The 19,144-nt window shown below is 53.6% G+C and overlaps 1 protein-coding gene across 2 annotated transcripts in view; it reads right to left on the bottom strand.

Moving 5' to 3' along the window:
* Window positions 1-18,197, bottom strand: part of SPEF2 (sperm flagellar 2) — a 158,622-nt gene extending 140,425 nt beyond the window's left edge. The window contains exon 1 of one of the 2 annotated variants that reach the window (XM_073681592.1): window positions 18,039-18,197. In XM_073681592.1, the coding sequence (XP_073537693.1) occupies window positions 18,039-18,096 (58 nt within the window). In that variant the 5' untranslated portion in view covers window positions 18,097-18,197. The remainder of the gene's footprint in view (window positions 1-18,038) is intronic. The other variant, XM_073681589.1, reaches the window with a different exon arrangement.
* Between the last annotated feature and the right edge of the window lie 947 nt (window positions 18,198-19,144).

Below are 19,144 nucleotides of genomic sequence, written 5' to 3'. Positions count from 1 at the left end.
GGAAACTCGAGCATCTTGTCTCAACTGGAGGTAGCCGTGAGGAGATCTCCAGAGTGAAATCTTTGCTAATGAGGTGTCAGTATGATAGACACACATCTTTGGTTTTTGAGAGGGATTACGGGAAGTACCGCTCGCCCGACCCTTACAGAAACTGCAAGAAGTCAGTGAATAGTAAAGTTGTTACAGGACTGGTTGACACTGCGGGGTCCCTGAAAAGATCCAGATCAGGGATCCTGGAGGTCGTCAGATCCTTTTACTTGCACCTCTTGGGGAAAAGGGATCTGGATTGGGATGAGATGTCGGCTTTTCTGGCTGAAGCCGTCCCCGAACCAGGGGTAGACCCCTCTCTTGGTGTTTTGACAGAGATGATCAGGGAAGAGGAAGCTAAGTTGGCGATTGAAGGGCTTGCCCTAAAGAAATCTCCCGGTCCAGATGGCTTAACATCTGAATTCTATAAGACCTTTAAGGACGCCTTGGTTCCCCTCTTGACTGAGGTATTCAATGAGTGTCTTTCCTCGGGCACTCTGCCAAAGTCAATGAGGAGGTCTGCCCTGATCATCTTGTCAAAGGGTAAGGACCCATCTTGCATTGAGAATTGGCGTCCCATAGCGCTTCTCAATGCAGACAGGAAGGTTTTGGCAAAGGTGCTGTTTAATCGGCTGGTGAAATTTGCACCCCAGCTCCTTTCGGGGGCCCAGCATTGCTCTGTTCTCTGCAGTACAATTAGTGCTGTACTCTGTGTCCGAGAGGCGGTGGAGCAGGGTAGGGCTGGTCACTGGAAGGGGTACATGCTGTCATTGGACCAGGCAAAAGCGTTTGATCGGGTTAATCATGAGTACGTGTGGTCTGTCCTTCTGAGGTATGGCCTGCTGGGGGGGTTTGTTGATTGGCTTAAGACCTTGTACGCTGGGGCAGAGAGTTTGCCGCTTGTGAACGGTTGGATTGGCAGCTCTTTTGAGGTTGGGTGTGGTGTTCGCCAGGGTTGTCCCTTGAGCCCGCTACTGTACGTGTTTGCGATTGACCCACTTCTTAGGAGGGTGGAGCGTGGACCGTTGGCTGGGATCGGGATGGACTGGGCAGCACCGGAAGCCACTCTGAGAGTGGTGGCGTATGCCGATGACGTCACCGTTTTTGTTTCCTCTGATGGCGAGGCAGAATGGCTGATGTCAGAGGTAAATCGCTACTCAGAGGCATCCGGGTCTAAGATCAACCGGGATAAGTGTGAGAGTCTCTGGTTGGGAGGAGGAGATCCTGGTTTTGATCTCTCGGACACCCTTCCAGAACCCAAAGTCTCTGCAAAAGTTCTTGGCATCGAATTTGGCCAGGGGGATTACCCCAAACAAAATTGGGACAGCAGGCTAGAGATCGCCACTCAGAAGGTGAACCAATGGAAGGGTTGGTCTTTGACCCTAAGGGAAAGGGTATACCTGATCAAAACTTACCTGCTCCCTTTGCTGATCTATTTGGGCAGTGTGTGCATCTTGCCGGAGCCTCTCTGGACTCGGGTCTACAGTTTGTTCTTCCAACTGTTATGGGGGAATAGACTGAACCTGGTCAAGAGGGAGGTTACTTACCGTACGAGGAGACTAGGAGGGTTGGGTATGGTCAACCCTGTGGTATTCCTTGTGAGTACCTTCATTAAGATCAATATTGCAGACCTCGGGAAAGAGAGGGCTCCTCCGTGGGTATTCTCCTGTAAGGGATGGTTTCAGCCTTTCTTCCAGGAATGGGAGACAGGAGGGCAAGTGCAGGATCTCCGCACACAGCATGGACATCTCCCGGCTTACGCTACCGTGGTTCTGAGGGTAATTCGCCGGTGGGGTCTGGGAATGTGGGAGGTCAGGACTCTGCCAAGGAAGCTCCTTGACAAAAGGGTTCTGTTGACCCATTTTCAGAGGCCTCTGGCGCTCAGGGATTGCCCAAGTCGGGATCTTGGGGTGGGTCTGCATCTTTTGAATTCTATCAGGATCCCCTCGAAGGTTTGGGACTTGGCTTGGCGCTGCTTCCATGGGAAACTGCGTGTGAGGGACAATCTGAAGTGTAGGAGCTCTGAGGACAGGAACTGTGCTCGGGAGCATTGTGGTACCATGCTGGAAAGCATGGACCACTTCCTGCTTCGTTGTCCCTTTAACACAGAGGTGTACAACAGGGTGGGCGCCTCCATTGGCTGGCCCCGGCTGGCCGGTCTCTCTTATGCGGAATGGGCCTATGGAACATTCGGGGACCTGGGTGGTCGGGACCGCTGCACCTTATTTCTAGTTAGCGCAGTGGTTAGGTATCACACGTGGAACGCACGGTGCTTAGTATCGACGCAGCGGAAAATCCTCCCAGTGGACGATGTGTTTAGGACCATACTCGGTGACCTGGTGAAGGTGCTTTCTCTGGAGTATGAGAGACTGGGTACACGGAGGGCCGCTCTCCTCTGGAGGGGCTTTTCTTTTAGTGTGCCCTAGTCTGGTCATCTCCTCTCCTGGTGGGGGGCTGCTGCTGACACCATAGATTTTTGTTTTGTTTTGAGTAGTAGACAGTGATGTAGGGCTGCAGGCACCGAACTTGGGCTTTGTCAGCTGTGGTTATTGTATTGTTTGTTTCTGTATATATTGTATATTTGGGTTTGGGTGTAGGTGTTAGGTTGGGTGGAGGGAAAAGGGGGGAGGTGGGTTCATCTTGTGGGACACTGGTTATTTGGGTGAAAAACTGGCAATGCCTGATCTGTCCTATGGACGTTGGACATGGACTGAGGCATGAGGCGCAGGACCAGCTCTCAGGTCAGTGCCGGGGAGGGACTGGTGGGCTCGAGTGTGGGGGGTTTTGTTTTGTCTTGTATATATTTGTATAGTTAGCAAAAAAAAAAAGAATGTATATATTAGTTTGTATATAATTTGTCGGTTATTGTTTATTATATTGTTATTTTTTTGTTTGGTAACCGGACCAGATGTCATGGTGTAGGTAATTATTATTGTGTATATATGTATAATATGTGTGTGAGGAGAGAGGGAGCGGCTGGACCAGTTCATTACATTGTTTATTTTCTGGTTATTAATTTTGTTATGTTTCTGTTATTATTATTGTTATGTTTTTCATTTTTATAATAAAAGATCTACAGGAGGTAACTCAGGATCAGTAATGTAATGTATGTACATAGTGACTGCACCAGCAGAATAGTGAGTGCAGCTCTGGAGTGTAAAACAGGATGTAACTCACGATCAGTAATGTAATGTATGTACACAGTGACTGCACCAGCAGAATAGTGAGTGCAGCTCTGGAGTGTAATACAGGATGTAACTCAGGATCAGTAATGTAATGTATGTACACAGTGACTGCACCAGCAGAATAGTGAGTGCAGCTCTGGAGTTTACTATAGGAAGTAATACAGGTTTATAAGATAAGAGTTATTACATATTGAGCTGTGGACAGGGGTCTGCAGACCTGTAACCTATAGTCTATAAGTCAGTATTTCCCGGCTGGTCTCTTATATCAGCCGGGGAAGAGCAAATCATTCCATAATAAACATCAGGCAGCTCATCGCTCGGCAGCGGTGCCGACATGTAAAGTCGATCCTGTGGGGACAGAGAAGTGTTTGTTTTCCCTCATCTCGGTCTTGTTTGGTTGCTGGAGGTGACTCACAGAGACGCTGGGGTAAGTCTCAGGAAGGGGCTGGTTTTATTTAGGAATGATCCCAATTGCAATCAGCTCCTCCTGAATTTCCCCTTCATGAATTCTTTGCATTTTCAGTCCTAATGATGGGGAGGGGGGGAGGGGAAGACAGTAAGGAAAGTAAAGGTGCCATACATTAGATGAATATGAATTTTGGACCAACTGGCCATCAAATCTGTCTGGGGGAATCACAACTTTTTCCACAATAGCAGATATTAAGAGAAAGAAGGATCAGGCAGATGGATATTCACATGTCCGATCATAAGGCTGATCACAACTGTCTGATACCTAGAAATCAATGTGTGCTCCTGCTCCATGCCTATAGGCTACGGCTACACGGCGACTTGTGGCCGCAGCAAATCCATCCCAATGTCGAGTGACCACGCTGGAAATGATGATGGTGAATGGGGTCAGAAAAATGAACCCCCGCTGTTTTTCTGCAGGATTCGTGACTGCTGCACTATCAATGGAATATTATCCTGTTGATCTTTACAAAATCTTGCAAAAACAGATAGAAAACCAGAGAGAGTTTGGAGCCCCTGTTCTCTCAGTACATGATGGCAGTATACTCCGTCAGTAATGATGAGCCGGATGATGAGCCTCCCTTTGCATGTACCCCGGCGACAAGCACCAGCTCCGCTAAGGCACAAAGCCTCAGTAACGAAAGCAAATATACGGAGGCGGCCAAAGTCTCAGCTCTGAGCGTCAGCAACAATCTGCAGTGATAGGAAACTGCAGAACATGGATGCATGTGTGCACAGCGCTCAGCTCGCCATCACCGGCTCTGCTATTCAACAGGCAAAGCTTAAAGGGAGACTCCGGGGCACTGAGGAGCTTCCCACTGTAATATTCAGGAGGGAAATCATCAGACTCCCTGAGGAATAAGTACATCATGCATTCTGTATGCTAGGCAGAGACAGGAGCAAAACAGAGAAAAAGGAAACACAGGATCTAATTACATCTGTAATGACAGATAAAGGTGATAACATCCACATCTCTGTCTACACAATAACCGTCTCTCTGTCTACCACCCTACCCGTCCCCTCCACAGTGCTGCACCACCCTACATCTCCTCCTCATCTCTGTCTACCACCCTACGCGTCCCCTCCACAGTGCTGCACCACCCTACATCTCCTCTTCATCTCTGTCTACCACCCTACCCGTCCCCTCCACAGTGCTGCACCACCCTACATCTCCTCCTCATCTCTGTCTACCACCCTACCCGTCCCCTCCACAGTGCTGCACCACCCTACATCTCCACCTCATCTCTGACTACCACCCTACCCGTCCCCTCCACAGTGCTGCACCACCCTACATCTCCTCCTCATCTCTGTCTACCACCCTACCCGTCCCCTCCACAGTGCTGCACCACCCTACATCTCCTCATCTCTGTCTACCACCCTACCAATCCCCTCCACAGTGCTGCACCACCCTACATCTCCTCCTCATCTCTGTCTACCACCCTACCCGTCCCCTCCACAGTGTTGCACCACCCTACATCTCCTCCTCATCTCTGACTACCACCCTACCCGTTCCCTCCACAGTGCTGCACCATCCTACATCTCCTCATCTCTGTCTACCACCCTACCCGTCCCCTCCACAGTGCTGCACCACCCTACATTTCCTCCTCATCTCTGTCTACCACTCTACCCATCCCCTCCACAGTGCTGCACCTCCATACATCTCCTCCTCATCTCTGTCTACCACCCTACCCGTCCACTCCACAGTGCTGCACCACGCTACATCTCCTCCTCATCTCTGAATACCACCCTACCCATCCCATCCAGTGCTGCACCACCCTACATCTCCTCATCTCTGACTACCACCCTACCTGTTCCCTCCACAGTGCTGCACCACCCTACATCTCCTCCTCATCTCTGACTACCACCCTACCCGTCCCCTCCACAGTGCTGCACCACCCTACATCTCCTCCTCATCTCTGACTACCACCCTACCCATCCCATCCAGTGCTGCACCACCCTACATCTCCTCATCTCTGACTACCACCCTACCCGTCCCCTCCACAGTGCTGCACCACCCTACATCTCCTCATCATCTCTGACTACCACCCTACCCGTCCCCTCCACAGTGCTGCACCACCCTACATCTCCTCCTCATCTCTGACTACCACCCTACCCGTCCCATCCACAGTGCTGCACCATCCTACATCTCCTCCTCATCTCTGACTACTACCCTACCCGTCCTCTCCACAGTGCTGCACCACCCTACATCTCCTCATCATCTCTGACTACCACCCTACCCGTCCCCTCCACAGTGCTGCACCACCCTACATCTCCTCCTCATCTCTGACTACCACCCTACCCGTCCCCTCCACAGTGCTGCACCACCCTACATCTCCTACTCATCTCTAACTACCACCCTACCCGTCCAATCCACAGTGCTACACCACCCTACATCTCCTCCTCATCTCTGACTACCACCCTACCCGTCCCCTCAACAGTGCTGCACCGCCCTACATCTCCTCCTCATCTGTGACTACCACTCTACCCATCCTCTCCACAGTGCTGCACCACCCTACATCTCCTCCTCATCTCTGTCTACCACCCTACCTGTCCCCTCCACAGTGCTGCACCACCCTACATCTCCTCCTCATCTCTGTCTACCACCCTACCCGTCCCCTCCACAGTGCTGCACCACCCTACATCTCCTCCTCATCTCTGACTACCACCCTACCCATCCCCTCCACAGTGCTGCACCACCCTACATCTCCTCCTCATCTCTGACTACCACCCTACCCATCCCATCCAGTGCTGCACCACCCTACATCTCCTCATCTCTGACTACCACCCTACCCGTCCCCTCCACAGTGCTGCACCACCCTACATCTCCTCATCATCTCTGACTACCACCCTACCCGTCCCCTCCACAGTGCTGCACCACCCTACATCTCCTCCTCATCTCTGACTACCACCCTACCCGTCCCATCCACAGTGCTGCACCATCCTACATCTCCTCCTCATCTCTGACTACTACCCTACCCGTCCTCTCCACAGTGCTGCACCACCCTACATCTCCTCATCATCTCTGACTACCACCCTACCCGTCCCCTCCACAGTGCTGCACCACCCTACATCTCCTCCTCATCTCTGACTACCACCCTACCCGTCCCCTCCACAGTGCTGCACCACCCTACATCTCCTACTCATCTCTAACTACCACCCTACCCGTCCAATCCACAGTGCTACACCACCCTACATCTCCTCCTCATCTCTGACTACCACCCTACCCGTCCCCTCAACAGTGCTGCACCGCCCTACATCTCCTCCTCATCTGTGACTACCACTCTACCCATCCTCTCCACAGTGCTGCACCACCCTACATCTCCTCCTCATCTCTGTCTACCACCCTACCTGTCCCCTCCACAGTGCTGCACCACCCTACATCTCCTCCTCATCTCTGTCTACCACCCTACCCGTCCCCTCCACAGTGCTGCACCACCCTACATCTCCTCCTCATCTCTGACTACCACCCTACCCATCCCCTCCACAGTGCTGCACCACCCTACACCTCCTCCTCATCTCTGACTACCACCCTACCCGTCCCCTCCACAGTGCTGCACCACCCTACATCTCCTCATCTCTGTCTACCACCCTATCCGTCCCCTCCAGTGCTGCACCACCCTACATTTCCTCCTCATCTCTGTCTACCACTCTACCCATCCCCTCCACAGTGCTGCACCTCCATACATCTCCTCCTCATCTCTGTCTACCACCCTACCCGTCCCCTCCACAGTGCTGCACCACCCTACATCTCCTCCTCATCTCTGAATACCACCCTACCCATCCCATCCAGTGCTGCACCACCCTTCATCTCCTCATCTCTGACTACCACCCTACCTGTCCCCTCCACAGTGCTGCACCACCCTACATCTCCTCCTCATCTCTGACTACCACCCTACCCGTCCCCTCCACAGTGCTGCACCACCCTACATCTCCTCCTCATCTCTGACTACCACTCTACCCATCCTCTCCACAGTGCTGCACCACCCTACATCTCCTCCTCATCTCTGACTACCACTCTACCCATCCCCTCCACAGTGCTGCACCACCCTACCTGTCCTCTCCACAGTGCTGCACTGCCCTACATCTCCTCCTCATCTCTGACTACCATCCTACCTGTCCTCTCCACAGTGCTGCACCACCCTACATCTCCTCCTCATCTCTGACTACCACCCTACCTGTCCTCTCCACAGTGCTGCACCACCCTACATCTCCTCCTCATCTCTGACTACCACTCTACCCATCCTCTCCACAGTGCTGCAGTGCCCTACATCTCCTCCTCATCTCTGTCTACCACCCTACCCATCCTCTCCACAGTGCTGCACCGCCCTACATCTCCTCCTCATCTCTGACTACCACTCTACCCATCCTCTCCACAGTGCTGCACCGCCCTACATCTCCTCCTCATCCCTGACTACCACTCTACCCATCCTCTCCACAGTGCTGCACCGCCCTACATCTCCTCCTCATCTCTGACTACCACTCTACCCATCCTCTCCACAGTGCTGCACCGCCCTACATCTCCTCCTCATCTCTGACTACCAATCTACCCATCCTCTCCACAGTGCTGCACTGCCCTACATCTCCTCCTCATCTCTGACTACCACTCTACCCATCCTCTCCACAGTGCTGCACCACCCTACATCTCCTCCTCATCTCTGACTACCACTCTACCCATCCTCTCCACAGTGCTGCACTGCCCTACATCTCCTCCTCATCTCTGACTACCACTCTACCCATCCTCTCCACAGTGCTGCACCGCCCTACATCTCCTCCTCATCTCTGTCTACCACTCTACCCATCCTCTCCACAGTGCTGCACTGCCCTACATCTCCTCATCTCTGTCTACCACCCTACCCATCCCCTCCACAGTGCTGCACCACCCTACATCTCCTCCTCATCTCTGTCTACCACCCTACCCGTCCCCTCCACAGTGTTGCACCACCCTACATCTCCTCCTCATCTCTGACTACCACCCTACCCGTTCCCTCCACAGTGCTGCACCATCCTACATCTCCTCATCTCTGTCTACCACCCTACCCGTCCCCTCCACAGTGCTGTACCACCCTACATTTCCTCCTCATCTCTGTCTACCACTCTACCCATCCCCTCCACAGTGCTGCACCTCCATACATCTCCTCCTCATCTCTGTCTACCACCCTACCCGTCCACTCCACAGTGCTGCACCACGCTACATCTCCTCCTCATCTCTGAATACCACCCTACCCATCCCATCCAGTGCTGCACCACCCTACATCTCCTCATCTCTGACTACCACCCTACCTGTCCCCTCCACAGTGCTGCACCACCCTACATCTCCTCCTCATCTCTGACTACCACCCTACCCGTCCCCTCCACAGTGCTGCACCACCCTACATCTCCTCCTCATCTCTGACTACCAACCTACCCATCCCATCCAGTGCTGCACCACCCTACATCTCCTCATCTCTGACTACCACCCTACCCGTCCCCTCCACAGTGCTGCACCACCCTACATCTCCTCATCATCTCTGACTACCACCCTACCCGTCCCCTCCACAGTGCTGCACCACCCTACATCTCCTCCTCATCTCTGACTACCACCCTACCCGTCCCATCCACAGTGCTGCACCATCCTACATCTCCTCCTCATCTCTGACTACTACCCTACCCGTCCTCTCCACAGTGCTGCACCACCCTACATCTCCTCATCATCTCTGACTACCACCCTACCCGTCCTCTCCACAGTGCTGCACCACCCTACATCTCCTCCTCATCTCTGACTACCACCCTACCCGTCCCCTCCACAGTGCTGCACCACCCTACATCTCCTCCTCATCTCTGACTACCACCCTACCCGTCCAATCCACAGTGCTACACCACCCTACATCTCCTCCTCATCTCTGACTACCACCCTACCCGTCCCCTCAACAGTGCTGCACCGCCCTACATCTCCTCCTCATCTGTGACTACCACTCTACCCATCCTCTCCACAGTGCTGCACCACCCTACATCTCCTCCTCATCTCTGTCTACCACCCTACCCGTCCCCTCCACAGTGCTGCACCACCCTACATCTCCTCCTCATCTCTGTCTACCACCCTACCCGTCCCCTCCACAGTGCTGCACCACCCTACATCTCCTCCTCATCTCTGACTACCACCCTACCCATCCCCTCCACAGTGCTGCACCACCCTACACCTCCTCCTCATCTCTGACTACCACCCTACCCGTCCCCTCCACAGTGCTGCACCACCCTACATCTCCTCATCTCTGTCTACCACCCTATCCGTCCCCTCCAGTGCTGCACCACCCTACATTTCCTCCTCATCTCTGTCTACCACTCTACCCATCCCCTCCACAGTGCTGCACCTCCATACATCTCCTCCTCATCTCTGTCTACCACCCTACCCGTCCCCTCCACAGTGCTGCACCACCCTACATCTCCTCCTCATCTCTGAATACCACCCTACCCATCCCATCCAGTGCTGCACCACCCTTCATCTCCTCATCTCTGACTACCACCCTACCTGTCCCCTCCACAGTGCTGCACCACCCTACATCTCCTCCTCATCTCTGACTACCACCCTACCCGTCCCCTCCACAGTGCTGCACCACCCTACATCTCCTCCTCATCTCTGACTACCACTCTACCCATCCTCTCCACAGTGCTGCACCACCCTACATCTCCTCCTCATCTCTGACTACCACTCTACCCATCCCCTCCACAGTGCTGCACCACCCTACCTGTCCTCTCCACAGTGCTGCACTGCCCTACATCTCCTCCTCATCTCTGACTACCATCCTACCTGTCCTCTCCACAGTGCTGCACCACCCTACATCTCCTCCTCATCTCTGACTACCACCCTACCTGTCCTCTCCACAGTGCTGCACCACCCTACATCTCCTCCTCATCTCTGACTACCACTCTACCCATCCTCTCCACAGTGCTGCAGTGCCCTACATCTCCTCCTCATCTCTGTCTACCACCCTACCCATCCTCTCCACAGTGCTGCACCGCCCTACATCTCCTCCTCATCTCTGACTACCACTCTACCCATCCTCTCCACAGTGCTGCACCGCCCTACATCTCCTCCTCATCTCTGACTACCACTCTACCCATCCTCTCCACAGTGCTGCACCGCCCTACATCTCCTCCTCATCTCTGACTACCACTCTACCCATCCTCTCCACAGTGCTGCACCGCCCTACATCTCCTCCTCATCTCTGACTACCACTCTACCCATCCTCTCCACAGTGCTGCACTGCCCTACATCTCCTCCTCATCTCTGACTACCACTCTACCCATCCTCTCCACAGTGCTGCACCCCCCTACATCTCCTCCTCATCTCTGACTACCACTCTACCCATCCTCTCCACAGTGCTGCACTGCCCTACATCTCCTCCTCATCTCTGACTACCACTCTACCCATCCTCTCCACAGTGCTGCACCGCCCTACATCTCCTCCTCATCTCTGTCTACCACTCTACCCATCCTCTCCACAGTGCTGCACTGCCCTACATCTCCTCCTCATCTCTGACTACCACCCTACCCATCCTCTCCACAGTGCTGCACCCCCCTACATCTCCTCCTCATCTCTGTCTACCACCCTACCCGTCCCCTCCACAGTGCTGCACCACCCTACATCTCCTCCTCATCTCTGACTACCACTCTACCCATCCTCTCCACAGTGCTGCACCGCCCTACATCTCCTCCTCATCTCTGTCTACCACCTTACCCATCCCCTCCACAGTGCTACACCGCCCTACATCTCCTCCTCATCTCTGACTACCACTCTACCCATCCTCTCCACAGTGCTGCACCGCCCTACATCTCCTCCTCATCTCTGACTATCACTCTACCCATCCTCTCCACAGTGCTGCACTGCCCTACATCTCCTCCTCATCTCTGACTACCACTCTACCCATCCTCTCCACAGTGCTGCACCGCCCTACATCTCCTCCTCATCTCTGTCTACCACCCTACCCGTCCCATCCACAGTGCTGCACCGCCCTACATCTCCTCCTCATCTCTGTCTACCACTCTACCTATCCTCTCCACAGTGCTGCACCGCCCTACATCTCCTCCTCATCTCTGTCTACCACTCTACCCATCCTCTCCACAGTGCTGCACCGCCCTACATCTCCTCCTCATCTCTGTCTACCACTCTACCCATCCTCTCCACAGTGCTGCACTGCCCTACATCTCCTCCTCATCTCTGACTACCACCCTACCCATCCTCTCCACAGTGCTGCACCGCCCTACATCTCCTCCTCATCTCTGACTACCACTCTACCCATCCTCTCCACAGTGCTGCACCGCCCTACATCTCCTCCTCATCTCTGTCTATCACCTTACCCATCCCCTCCACAGTGCTACACCGCCCTACATCTCCTCCTCATCTCTATATTAAGGCTATGTGCCCACGTTGCATTTATGAAGCAGAAAATTTCTGCTGCATAAATGCAAGTCCTCTCCCGGAAAAACGCATGCGGAATTCCGCACGCGTTTATCGCGCATTTTTCACGCGTTTATCACGCGTTTTCCACATGCGGAATTGCCTTGCGTTTTTTATGCATTGGACAAAGGTAATTCTGCTTGCGGAAACGCAAAATTAAATGACATGCTGCGAATTTTTGAACGCGGCATAAACGCTGCGGAAAAATCCGCAGCATGTGCATAGAAGTTGCGGAATCCCATTGGGGACCATGGGGTGCGGATATACATGCGTTTTTCAAGCGTTTACGCTGCGGAAATTCCGCAGCATATACGCTTGAAAAATGCTACGTGGGCACCCAGCCTAATTCTCATACCTCATTAGAAAAAGTCAAAAAACTAATTCATATACTGTCAAAATGTATAAGTTTACTATATCAAGAAATACAGAATTACACAACAAACAGACAAACCCTTTTATAAAATAGTCCTTAAAAAAAAAACAGTTAAAAGATTTGGGCAGTGTGGTTCTAGATGTAAGTATTACTTGAAATCATGATTATGTATATAACATCAATACTTAGTGGTGAACATGATTCAAAAATTCAATTCATATAGTCCAAAAATAGAATTACATAAATCAGGGCTCGACAAACCCAGGCGCCTGGTCGCCAGTGGCGCCTAGAAAATGTTGTCTGGTGCTTGAGGAGTTGAGAAGAAAAAAAATTACTCTCAATCCAATCCCACCTCCTGCACGGAGTCATCCAATCGGAGGAAGCAGGGACAGTATCGCTCAGGCCGCCTTCTCCACTTTGCTCCGCCCCCCTTATGCTCCGGGACTGGACAGGGAGAGTTGGGTTACGGGGGAAGGATCGCTGTGGCCGGGGGCCCGTTCTCATCTCCCGCTACCTGTGTAAGTACATACAAAGGCCGTGCTCCCCGGGGAGACGCCGTGTGTGAGGGGGTCTATATGTACATACAGTGTGTGCCCCACCATCCCCCCTCCCCGGCCGCGTACAATGAGGCCGCAGTCGTGCAGCCGCCGCGCTGCACATTCGCTGCCCGTGGTATTGTGTGAGGAAATTCTCGTCTGCTGTGAGTGCGGCGATTGGAACCTGATGGCCGGGAGGGGGTAGCGCTGCACGGCTGCACAACCGCCTGCGGCCGCCAGGTGGCGCTCCGCCGAGTGCTGCGCACAAAGCAGCGCGAGGGGCAGCAAGACAAACATCAGCCTCTGTCCATGGTGATCTCCCGCCGCTGACCCCTCCTCTGTGGCCGCTGAAGCACTGCCCGGTGTGTAATGCTGCAGTGTCCCCAAAATCACATGGCCACACACTACATACGTTACCCAGCAACCCCCTCCAATGTATGTGTTATTAAAAGGTCTTCATTTTACTTGCAATCATCAGCTGCAGTATATACTGGTGTATATACAGCACTGTATATACTGCAGTATATATGTATGTACATTGGTGTACATATGTATATCCACCAGTATATATGTATATCGTGCTGTATATACAGCAGTGTCTCTATGTATATACATCATTGTATATATATATATACACCTGTGTATATATGTATATACCCCAGTCGCTATATCTATATACTATAAAAAATTCTGGCTCCTAAATTCTGAACAACTTTGTCGACCCCTGACATAAATAACATACAATCAAAATTTCATATATGTACAACCTAATAGCAACAACCATTTGTAACCATAATTATAGTTGTGGTACATGATTGGAAGATAAACAATACAGAGGCTAATCTATATATTGCACATGATCTCAATGTGTATCATAATCACTCACTCCATAGGTCAGAATGTCAGGCAGTAGAAAAAGTTCTTAATGCCACCCAGAGATAAACTAAAGTAGTGAAGGACAAAAGTAAATATTATGACCCCCATAGCTTATTGAAGAGCATTAGTCGCCAATAAATATCTTATACAGATCATGTGCCATCTTATTGGAACCACACTGCCTCGTAACCCACATCTCCTCCTCATCTCCGTCTACCACCCTACCCGTCCTCTCCACAGTGCTGCACTGCCCCACATCTCCTCATCTCTGACTACCACTCTACCCATCCCCTCCACAGTGCTGCACCACCCTACATCTCCTCCTCATCTCTGACTACCACCCTACCCATCCCCTCCACAGTGCTGCACCACCCTACATCTCCTCCTCATCTCTGTCTACCACCCTACCCGTCCTCTCCACAGTGCTGCACTGCCCCACATCTCCTCCTCATCTCGGTCTACCACCCTACCGGTCCTCTCCACAGTGCTGCACCGCCCTACATCTCCTCCTCATGTCTGTCCACCACCCTACCGGTCCTCTCCACAGTGCTGCACCACCCTACATCTCCTCCTCATCTCCGTCTACCACCCTACCCGTCCTCTCCACAGTGCTGCACTGCCCTACATCTCCTCATCTCTGTCTACCACCCTACCTGTCCCCTCCACAGTGCTGCACCACCCTACATTTCCTCCTCATCTCGGTCTACCACCCTACCCGTCCTCTCCACAGTGCTGCACTGCCCTACATCTCCTCCTCATCTCGGTCTACCACCCTATTTGTCCTCTCCACAGTGCTGCACCGCCCTACATCTCCTGCTCATCTCTGTCTACCACCCTACCCGTCCCCTCCACAGTGCTGCACCGCCCTACATCTCCTCCTCATCTCGGTCTACCACCCTATCTGTCCTCTCCACTGTGCTACACCACCCTACATCTCCTCATCTCAGTCTACCACCCTACCCGTCCCCTCCACAGTGCTGCACCACCCTACATCTCCTCATCTCGGTCTACCACCCTACCCATCCTCTCCACAGTGCTGCACCACCCTATATCTCCTTCTCATCTCTGTCTACCACCCTACCCGTCCTCTCCACAGTGCTGCACAACCCTACATCTCCTCCTCATCTCGGTCTACCACCCTACCCGTCCTCTCCACAGTGCTGCACTGCCCTACATCTCCTCCTCATCTCGGTCTACCACCCTATCTATCCTCTCCACTGTGCTGCACTGCCCTACATCTCCTCCTCATCTCGGTCTACCACCCTATTTGTCCTCTCCACAGTGCTGCACCGCCCTACATCTCCTCCTCATCTCGGTCTACCACCCTACCCGTCCTCTCCACTGTGCTGCACCGCCCTACATCTCCTCCTCATCTCGGTCTACCACCCTATCTGTCCTCTCCACTGTGCTACACCACCCTACATCTCCTCATCTCAGTCTACCACCCTACCCGTCCCCTCCACAGTGCTGCACCACCCTACATCTCCTCATCTCGGTCTACCACCCTACCCGTCCTCTCCACAGTGCTGCACCACCCTACATCTCCTTCTCATCTCTGTCTACCACCCTACCCGTCCCCTCCACAGTGCTGCACTGCCCTACATCTCCTCCTCATCTCGGTCTACCACCCTACCCGTCCTCTCCACAGTGCTGCACTGCCCTACATCTCCTCCTCATCTCGGTCTACCACCCTATCTATCCTCTCCACTGTGCTGCACTGCCCTACATCTCCTCCTCATCTCGGTCTACCACCCTATTTGTCCTCTCCACAGTGCTGCACCGCCCTACATCTCCTCCTCATCTCGGTCTACCACCCTACCCGTCCTCTCCACTGTGCTGCACCACCCTACATCTCCTCATCTCTGTCTACCACCCTACCCGTCCCCTCCACAGTGCTGCACCACCCTACATCTCCTCATCTCGGTCTACCACCCTACCCGTCCTCTCCACTGTGCTGCACCACCCTACATCTCCTCCTCATCTCGGTCTACCACCCTATCTGTCCTCTCCACTGTGCTGCACCACCCTACATCTCCTCATCTCTGTCTACCACCCTACCCGTCCCCTCCACAGTGCTGCACCACCCTACATCTCCTCATCTCGGTCTACCACCCTACCCGTCCTCTCCACAGTGCTGCACAACCCTACATCTCCTCATCTCTGTCTACCACCCTACCCGTCCCCTCCACAGTGCTGCACTGCCCTACATCTCCTCCTCATCTCGGTCTACCACCCTATCTGTCCTCTCCACAGTGCTGCACTGCCCTACATCTCCTCCTCATCTCTGACTACCACCCTACCCGTCCTCTCCACAGTGCTGCACAACCCTACATCTCCTCATCTCTGTCTACCACCCTACCCGTCCCCTCCACAGTGCTGCACCGCCCTACATCTCCTCCTCATCTCGGTCTACCACCCTATCTGTCCTCTCCACTGTGCTGCACCACCCTACATCTCCTCCTCATCTCTGTCTACCACCCTACCCGTCCTCTCCACAGTGCTGCACTGCCCTACATCTCCTCCTCATCTCTGACTACCACCCTACCCGTTCTCTCCACAGTGCTGCACCACCCTACATCTTCTCATCTCTGTCTACCACCCTACCCGTCCCCTCCACAGTGCTGCACTGCCGTACATCTCCTCCTCATCTCTGTTTACCCATTCACACACAGAACCTGGTTGGTGACCCTGCAGTTTTACATGAGTACCTTTATGTACTATCGCCATACATTTCAAGCACTTTTTTTTACTTTTAAATCCAGAGACACCCCTGTAGCATATGAGTTAACTGAGAATCAGTTAGTGAGCTCATACTGGGAGACCTGACAACTCTAATTTCTCTGAGCGCCGCTTTATGAGCACATGAAAAGTTGAGCTAAACTTCATATTCGGAAGATTAAAGACAATCCAATTACAAGGAGCTCACTGACTGATTATAAGTTAACTCATTCTGCATCCAGCATTGGACATAGGTTTCAGGAGACAAACTGCAATTTTTTCTTTCATGAAACCCAACAGCCAAAAATACCAGAGTGGGAAGAGCCGCATGTCCTCTGCTCCCTGCACTGCAGCACATGGGCCACCGCGCTGGGCTAGCCCTTCATTTAAGAGTGAGAAGGGACCCCGAGGGCGGTGCCTCCCAATAATCCGCCACCAATAATCCGCCGTCCATGTCTTCCTTACCAGAAGCAATATCATTACAAGTGTCGCTTACAGCTGATGCCCTTCCACCTCTCACTACACAAGACCACCAGGGAAGAGCCTGTTAACTTTCATTCCTGAGGACCACCAGATGCATGCAGCTCTAGAGCAGCAGTGAAGCCTTTATTAACCCTTTCACTCTCAATGACCATCAGTGACGGCTCATTAACTCCTTGCTGTCCTCAGACCACCAGGGATGTGCCTGTTAACCTTATGCAACCAGGGAAATGCCACATTTTCATTACTGGGGACCCCCAGGGACCCGTCTTTTAACCCTTTCCCTGCACAAGACCCCTAAGGATGGACTCATTAACCCCATCACCACTGGAGACCACCAGGGATGGACTCATTAACCCCATCACTACTGGAGATCACCAGAGACGGACCCATTAACCCCATCACTACTGGAGATCACCACGGACGGACTCATTAACCCTGTCACTACTGGAGACCCCCAGGGACAGACTCATTAACCCCATCACTACTGGAGACCCCCAGGGACGGACTCATTAACCCCATTACTACTGGAGACCCCCAGGGACGGACTCATTAACCCCATCACTACTGGAGACCCCAGGGACGAACTCATTAACCCCATCACTACTGGAGACCCCCAGGGACGGACTCATTAACCCCATCACTACTGGAGACCCCCAGGGACGGACTCATTAACCCCATTACTACTGGAGACCCCCAGGGACGGACTCATTAACCCCATCACTACTGGAGACCCCCAGGGACGGACTCATTAACCCCATTACTACTGGAGACCCCGGGGACGTATCAGCCACCCCTGATACTCTCCACCTAGGAGCTGACAACTGTCATAGCTGCCTCCATAGCTCCCACAGGGGTTGTCAGCCCGCCTGTCTGGACTCCTGGACACAGGGTGCAGGCTGGGGGCACTACAAGTACCAGAAAGTCCGGACACGACTCACCGACGCGCCGGGACAGTCCCAGCTCCTCGTTCAGCCACTGGCAGATGATCTCGGTCATGGCTCCGCCGCTCGTTATCCTGCTCTGCTCACCGGAGCCTCCAGGCCGCGTCCCGTCTCCATGACAACCGGAACCATAGCGACCGTTACCCAGAGCACAGGGCGCAGCGCAGAGGAAGCAGACGGCGGGTGCTGTGTAGTGTGAGCGCAGCGCGCCCTCTGCTGGCAGCAGCGCGTACAGCGGCCAGAATCATCCAAGCTGCTGATGGATTTTCTTTCCCTCCTGGATCCTGATATATCGGGATTTTGTTTATTTTTGTTATCCTTTTTCTTTTTTCTGTTCTGAAAAAGATCCGCACCAAACTACACAATTAATTAACATTTGACCCTGATGGATATTTTCAGTTTTTCAGACTTGAGCAATTAGTATTTTTTTTTTTTTACTGTAGCGGACGATCGGGGCAGAATCAAAGGAAACATAGGGCAGGATGGAGACAGACGGGGCAGGAGGGCGACAGAGGGGGCAGGAGGGAGACAGACGGGGCAGGAGGGCGACAGAGGGGGCAGGAGGGAGGCAGACGGGGCAGGAGGGAGACAGACGGGGCAGGAGGGCGACAGAGGGGGCAGGAGGGAGACAGACGGGGCAGGAGGGAGGCAGACGGGGCAGGAGGGAGACAGACGGGGCAGGAGGGAGGCAGACGGGGCAGGAGGGAGACAGACGGGGCAGAAGGGAGACAGACGGGGCAGGAGGGAGGCAGACGGGGCAGGAGGGCGACAGAGGGGGCAGGAGGGAGGCCGACGGGGCAGGAGGGAGGCAGACGGGGCAGGATGGAGACAGACGGGGCAGGAGGGCGACAGAGGGGGCAGGAGGGAGGCAGACGGGGCAGGAGGGAGACAGACGGGGCAGGAGGGCGACAGAGGGGGCAGGAGGGAGGCAGACGGGACAGGAGGGAGACAGACGGGGCAGGAGGGAGGCAGACGGGGCAGGAGGGAGACAGACGGGGCAGGAGGGAGGCAGACGGGGCAGGAGGGAGACAGACGGGGCAGGAGGGAGACAGAGGGGGCAGGAGGGAGACAGACGGGGCAGGAGGGCGACAGAGGGGGCAGGA

Source organism: Phyllobates terribilis, unplaced genomic scaffold (assembly GCF_046119375.1).
Source record: "Phyllobates terribilis strain yellow unplaced genomic scaffold, ASM4611937v1 Scaffold_1__5_contigs__length_1240528914, whole genome shotgun sequence".
Taxonomy (NCBI): domain Eukaryota; kingdom Metazoa; phylum Chordata; class Amphibia; order Anura; family Dendrobatidae; genus Phyllobates; species Phyllobates terribilis.
This window is presented reverse-complemented; position numbering and strand designations above follow the sequence as displayed.